The sequence below is a fragment of the Nansenia antarctica genome (assembly GCF_963989245.1).
Source record: "Nansenia antarctica genome assembly, chromosome: 8".
Taxonomy (NCBI): domain Eukaryota; kingdom Metazoa; phylum Chordata; class Actinopteri; order Argentiniformes; family Microstomatidae; genus Nansenia; species Nansenia antarctica.
Genome location: NC_137678.1, coordinates 53,595,351 through 53,602,850, shown reverse-complemented (window position 1 = coordinate 53,602,850; position 7,500 = coordinate 53,595,351). Strand labels below are relative to the sequence as shown.

General features: G+C 49.1%; 1 protein-coding gene across 1 annotated transcript in view; it reads right to left on the bottom strand.

Annotated features, from left to right (window-relative positions):
- LOC308164412 (tyrosine-protein phosphatase non-receptor type 12-like) overlaps positions 1–7,500 on the bottom strand; it is a gene marked incomplete at both ends in the record, with an annotated part of 55,678 nt that overhangs the window by 6,501 nt on the left and 41,677 nt on the right. Inside the window, 5 exon segments of the mRNA XM_080538513.1 lie at positions 1–143; positions 2,927–3,012; positions 4,712–4,810; positions 5,105–5,182; positions 7,007–7,073. The exon segment at positions 1–143 is cut by the window's left edge and continues 181 nt beyond it. Coding sequence (XP_080394639.1) covers positions 1–143; positions 2,927–3,012; positions 4,712–4,810; positions 5,105–5,182; positions 7,007–7,073 — 473 coding nt within the window.

Genomic DNA, 7,500 nt, shown 5'->3' with positions numbered 1-7,500 from the left:
TGGGGTGGTAGCGGTCGTTGTCCTGCCGTACGTGGGTGACAGTGGGGAAGGCGGAGGGCGGGGAGGGGGTGAGGATGGGGGGCACCGGCCGCGGCTCCGGGGGTTGGAGGATCTCCTCCTTCACATCCCCTTCGAGCTGACTGCTGGGGGAGAGGGGGGGGGGGGGAGAAGGAGAGGGAGGGAGGGAGAGATAGAGGGAGAGGGAGAGAGAGGGGGAGAGGGAGAGAGAGGGGGAGAGGGAGAGAAACAAAGAGGGAGAGAGGAGGAGAGAGAGAGGGGAGAAAGGAAGACACAATTAATTAATTCAAATGTTTTCCAACTACAATTCCTGCTTCATACCACTGAGCATTTCCACCACAAGGGGGCAGACTACATTGACTCTCACACTGAATTCTGCTAAATAAAAAACACAAAACCAAATCTCTCTTTCTCCACATGTGGGTCAACAACACCACAGCTTTACCAGAGTAATCTGACTGGAATTAAAAATAACCAAATCTGCACCAAACGTTCCTGAAGTAATATTGTTATAGAAACCACTGTAACCATAGACCTAATACCAAGTTATGGAATATGACATAATACACTCATATACATGACTATGTCTGTGGGAACCAGACCACCTGTTCATCATCAGGACACAGTGGTGGTGGTGGTGGGGGGGTCATCAGGGGGGGTTGTGACCCAGATTGGTGGGTGTCACCACGAACCACAGATGGGAAATTCACAACTTCCGATTGAGATGTGTGAAGTCCCCTCCCGTGAACCCCCCCCCACACGCACAAGCACACACAGTGGGAGGATGTGGTGGGGTACCATAAGAGGGGCACATGACTCCCTCCCTCCCTCCCTCCCTCCCTCCCTCACGGGACAACATCAACCAGTGTCTGACATGTCATATGAATATGTATGACTTACACAACACGTGTACGTTGTTGAACATATTGATCTCTCACTACGCCTGATAATAATAATGTAGACTTTATTGATCCCTGAGGGGAAATTATCTTATTGCCCCCCCCCCGTTCCTCTCTAGGCTGCTAGCCACCCTATATTAGCAACAACTCCTCCTGTTTCACAAGCTGCTGCTACTGCTGGGTGTGTGTGTTTGTGTGTGTGTGTGTGTGTGTTTCCTGGATGACAGAGGACAGTGTTTCCTGTGGGAACCAAACTCTCATAGCAACAACAGATCAACATCCTCAGTTTACCCTACGGCCACACACACACACACACACACACACACGCAGATGCAGACACAACACACACACACAGACACGCACACAGACACACACACAGACAAACACACACACACAGACAAACACACACACAGAGACACAGAGACGAGACACAACACACACACACACACACACACACACACACACACTTATCTGAGAGAGCAGTGTGTTTCTAATCAGGGATATAATTCACAGCAGCCTCCATCTACAGTATGACATCATCAAGCTGCGCCCAGCAGGGCGTGCCAGTCATTTACCAGTCACTTCCTGTCTTCCTAGTCTCCACAGAGGCCCTCTGCTTCCTATGGAGGGGGTGGACACTGAGGACCCTAGAGCCACCATGGAGGACACTGAGGAGCTCTAGAGCCACCATGGAGGACACTGAGGAGCTCTAGAGCCACCATGGAGGACACTGAGGAGCTCTAGAGCCACCATGGAGGACACTGAGGAGCTCTAGAGCCACCATGGAGGACACTGAGGAGCTCTAGAGCCACCATGGAGGACACTGAGGAGCTCTAGAGCCACCATGGAGGACACTGAGGAGCTCTAGAGCCAACATGGAGGACACTGTGGACCCTAGAGCCACCATGGAGGCCTGGGATACACGGGCGTGGCACCACAGCACAGCACAGGGATGGAGCTACGGCGTGTGTGTGTAGGCCATGCCTCACTGTGTGCGACCTTGATACAAGTGCGGGCGCGCGCACACACACACACACACACACACACACACAATCACATACTCAGACACACTCACACACATGATACACTGTGAGTCTAAACACTGTGGAATGCTGACCACTCCGGTATAAATAGCCTCCGACATTCATGGTGTGTGTTATGAAAAACGAACTAGCCAATGACATCGTTCCTAGAGGAAGTCTGGGAATTACACAGAAACACTGGGAAAGAGAGGAGGAGGTGAGGGGAGGAGAGGAGAGGAGAGGAGAGGAGGGGAAGAGAGGAGAGGAGAGAAGGGTAGAGGAGGAGAGGGGAGGAGAGAGGAGGGGAGGAGGGGAGAGGAGAGGAGATGAGAGGAGAGCAGGGGAGGAGAGGAAAGGAGAAGATGGCTACTGCCTCCCCCTCTCTTTGCCAGTCCCTCCATCAAAAGAACAGCTGCAGCTTAGAGGAGAGAAATACCCCCTGCTATGCACACATGGAGAGAGAGAGGGAGGGAGGCAGAGAGGAATAACAGAGGGAGAGAGAGAGAGAACAGAGTGAGGGAGAGAGAGAGCGAGAGAGAGAAAGAGAGAGCAGAGGGACAGAGAACAGAGAGAGAGAACAGAGGGAGGGAGAGAGTGAGAGAACAGAGGGAGGGAGAGAAAGAGAGACAGAGAACAGAGGGAGGGAGAGAGCAGAGGGAGAGAAAGACAGAGAGAGGTATTTAGTGTGAGTGCAGTTTTCTGTCTTGGCAAAAAATGTTGCGGCTTGAGTGGCTAGCTGTGTTCTCTCCTCTACACTGTGTGTGTGTGTGTGTGTGTGTGTGTGTGTTGGCGCGAGGTATTCCCTGGTGCTGCACTTGTGTTTGAGTGAGAACACAGAGAGCTCAGCAGGGGGAAAGCACAGTGCTGACAGAGACACACACACACACACACACACACACACACACACACACACACACACGACCAAGCCGTCCTCTGACGTCCTCCCCCCCCAGCGCCGTTCATGCGTGGTAACCATGGAGACCGTACCTGCGTATGCGGGGCGGTTTGGGGGGCGGGGTGTCCCACCTCTCCTCGTCTGATTGGTGGCCTGGCTTCTCAGGGCTGCCGTGGTCCTGGGGGACACAGACAGAGAGGATGATGGGAGATGTAGTTTTTGTGGTCACAAACTGCTTTAGTTCAACTATTTATTTGACTTACGTTGCTAAGGAGCTAACCATCGTTCTGATGATGCATTAAACTAAATCAAATCTTATTGGTTGATATCAACTTTTTCTTTTACAAAACAATTGTCACAAAGTGCTACAAAAAACTAAAACAGAAAGGTAGAATACTCTGTCTCTCCCTCTGTCCCCCTCTGTCCCCCTCTCTCTCTCTCTCTCCCTCCCTCCCTCCCTCCCTCCCTCCTATCGTCAGCTGGGAATGTGAGAGATGTGTAGACATGTTTTGTAGTTCAGCAAATGTCTGAACTTAGAGCCTTAGTTGGTTACACACACACACACACACACACACACACACACACACACACACACACACACACACACACACACACACACACACACACACACACACACACACACAGCTGTGAGAGGTCTCAGTAATGTCAGTAGGATTGCCACACAGTGGCTGGGCGTGTGGCTGGATATGAACCAGCCTTTCAATGTAAACACTTCTGGATACACATGTGTATCTAGTGTGTGTGTGTGTGTGTGTGTGTGTTGCCACTGTGTTGTGTGTGTGTTCCTGTGCTGTGTGTGTGCGGCTGGCTGTGTATGTGTGTGTGTGTGTGTGTGTTGCCACTGTGTGTGTGTGTGTGTGTGTATGTGTGTGTGTGTGTTGCCACTGTGTGTGTGTGTGTGTGTGTGTGTGTGTGTATGTGTGTGTGTGTGTGTATGTGTGTGTGTGTGTTGCCACTGTGTGTGTGTGTGTGTGTGTGTGTGTGTTCTTTCCCAGATGTGGGTCTATTCTCAGGCTCTAAGCATCATGGGAGCATCATGATGTCACGATCCCTCGCTTCATAAACAGGAAGTACGCCCCAGCTCCTGGCACCATGCCAGACCCCCCCCTGCCCCACCTCCCCCCACCACCCCTCTCCCTCACACAGCGATATCCTGTCTTTCGTTTTGATCACAGTGTGTGTGTGTGTGTGTGTGTGTGTGTGTACCACTCACAGATGTCCTGAAGTGGACTCCCTCCCTCCTTCTCCCTCCCTCCCTCCCTCCTTCCTTCCCTTTCTCCCTCCCTCCCTCTCTTCAGGAAAACTTGTACAGTTCTGCCAAAGCTCTCACCCCCCCATCTCATCCGCCCTCCCCCCCCCCCCCCCCATCTCTCACCCCCCCCTCTGTTTCTGCAGGAACTAGAGGAGCATCAGATATACCACCACTCGGGGCCAGTGACGTTCTTAGAAAACAAGACGTGTGTATGTGTGCAGCACTCTCTGTCTCAAAACACACCATCTGCTAAGACAATTAGTGGTTGTTGTGAGTTCATAATACTGGTGTGTGTGTGTGTGTGTGCGCTTTCTGCGCTGTGTGTGTGTGTGTTGCCACTGTGTGTGTGTGTTCCTGTAATGTGTGAGTGTGTGTGCGTGTGTGTGGTGTGTGTGTGTGTGTGTGTGTATGTGTGTGTATGTGTGTGTCGTCAGCAGGGGGAGGTAACATGTCTAGTCGTGTTGTTCTGAAGCAGGAATCTGAGTAATCTGGCCAGTATAGGTGGGGTGTGTGTGTGTGTGTGGTGTGTGTGTGTGTGTATGTCAGGCGTGTGTGTATGTCAGGTGTGTGTGTGTGTATGTGTGTGTGTGTGTGTGTGTGTTACCATGCCGTCTGGTATCTCAGTGTTGGTTGGACTCTCCAGGACCAGCAGCTGCTTCTGGAAGAGCTGGGCGATCGCCCTGTGGACCAGCTCATACTGCTCCTACACACACACACACACACACACACACACACACACACACACACACACACACACACACACAGGGTCAGAGACACACACACAGGGTCAGAGACACACACACGCAACACGCACATAGGGGAGGGGGTAGTGAGAAAAAATAACAATGCAATACACAAACACACACAATAATAATATTATATATATAATATGTATATTATGCACACACACGCACACAATAACACACACGCACACAATAACACACACACACACACACACACACACACACACACACACTCTCTCTCTCTCTCTCTCTACCTTGGTCTGGACAGCAGAGTGCCTCTGTGTCCTCATCTCCTGAATCAAGCGGAACACGTTGAAGTCTTCTGGAATCTTCTACAGAACAGAACACGCACACAGAGAGAGAGACACACACACACACACAGCAAGTTACACAGGAGGTCATACTTCTATGTATACTACATCTATACTTACTGTGTTGGCTGTGGGTTGTTGCTATGGAGACCAGGGACTTGTGAGCGAACCCTTTTCTCTCGTCCCTAACGTGACATAAGACGTTTTGTCATCACCGCACGCAAACGTTTTCGTGATATCAGAATCTGGAAACATGTTTTTAAAAAGCTCCCCTATGCCATCGATGTTGTAGGATTGGTGTTTGACTGCAGTCTGTAGCGCCCACAGCATCTCCGCTAGCTCCAGCATGTCTGCTACCTGGGTGTTCTCCCAAAAGCTCTCAGTGGGGACTACAAACTATTGTGTATGTTGTTATTGGTTCCAGACCTATTTCCATACTATTGTTGGGGCGGCGGGGGGGAACTGTACCCAAACACATTTACGCATTTACAGAGAAACTATCGCAATTTCCTGATCCGAATACATTTTTAAGACCTGCCAACTCATATTTAAGACCTTCAATTCTGAATTTGGGAATTACGACTTTTTGCGCCCCCATGGGGACCCTGGTGTGTGTGTATGTGTGTATGTGCGCATGTGTGTATGCATGCATGCGTGTCTGTGTGTATGTGTGTGTCTCTGTGTGCGTGTGTGTGTGTGTATGCGTGTATATCTCTGTGTGTATATCTGTGTTAGGGCTGCACGATTTGGGGAAAAAATCGAATTGCGATTATTTGGACAGATATCGCGATTGCGATTAATTTGCGGAATTTTTTTTTTTAAATAGCAAAAAAAAAAAAAAAAAAAAAGGAAGTTTTTGTAAAGTGTGGCCATATCTCCGGCTAGGAAGGTCGTATCAACGTGCAGTTTGTTTGTACGTCTTCAGGGGACTTAGAGGCTCCCTCCTCTAGCACCCCCACAGCCCGAGCTACGAGTGAAAGAACTAAACTTACATTGGGTTGCTTTAAAGTTGGGTTGCTTTAAAATCAAGCTTCAGATTAAAACGTGATGGAGCATTACTAACCTGACTCAGGTGGTTTGTTTCACACAACCATCTAGGAAAGCTTAATTGGAAGCTGTTTGGAAAAGGGCAGGTACTTTCAAAAAATACTTGGCAGGTGATTGGATGAATCTATCCATCACCTATTTTCAGAGAGCATTACCACATGATATCATCAAACTATTAACTGCTCTAATTCTAATGCAAGGATGAGAACTTAAAAGATATGAATTGGGACAACATATTTATTTATGGGTTTTTTAAACAGCAACACCATTTTGTTTCTCTCAACAAGTGTATATTTTTTTGCTAGCTACCGAAACGTGGGCGTTTCACGTGCGATGTTGTTGGTGTGCGTTCATTGACGTTGACGTTCATTGACGTTCACGTTCATTGTTGACGTTCATTGACGTTGACGTTCATTGACGTTGAATCCGACGCGCTGTATGACGTATCCCATACGGGTAGTGGTGGTCTAGTGAGTTGGACTTGTGATCGGAAGGTTGTGTGAGTTCAAATCCCTCCTGAAACCACACCACTACTAGTGTGCCCTTGAGTAAGGCACTTAGCCCTCAGTTACTCCAGGGGGAATGTCCCTGTAATTCGTAATTGTAAATCGCTTTGGATTAAAAGCGTCTGCTAAATAGCAGCAAAAAAAAAAAAAAAAAAAAAATCGCAGGCAAATCGCAGGCTTTGCGATTAGCTAATCGCATCATTTCAAATCGCGATTTCGATTTAAAATCGATTAATCGTGCAGCCCTAATCTGTGTGTATATCTGTGTGTGTGTGTGTGTGTGTGTACTCACCCCAGCTTTGAGCAGGTTCCACGTGTAGTCGATGGCACAGATGGCTCCTGTCCTCCCACAGCCAGCACTGTCAGCAACACAACACACACTAGTCAGACATCAGTATGTGTGTGTGTGTGTGTAGAGTAGTATACCAGGACATCTAACCCACACACACATTGACCTGCTCTCATCCTCCAGGGTTTGCTGACTGGTTTAACTCAACCAGTTAACTCAATCACATCTACACACAGTAGCAGGCAGTAAGAAACCTGACTTCTGTCTAGTAGTAAGTGACTGTTTCTGTTCTGTACACACACACACACACACACACACACACACACACACACACACACACACACACACACACACACGCACACACGCACACACAGGAGGACAGGAACATGTGTGTTCCATCAGTGTGATAATTGCTGGCCTCGGGGACATCCTGTATGCTAACGCTAAACGAGCGCTAATTAACGAAGGAGCAGGAATCAAAGACTTCAGCTGGTCGT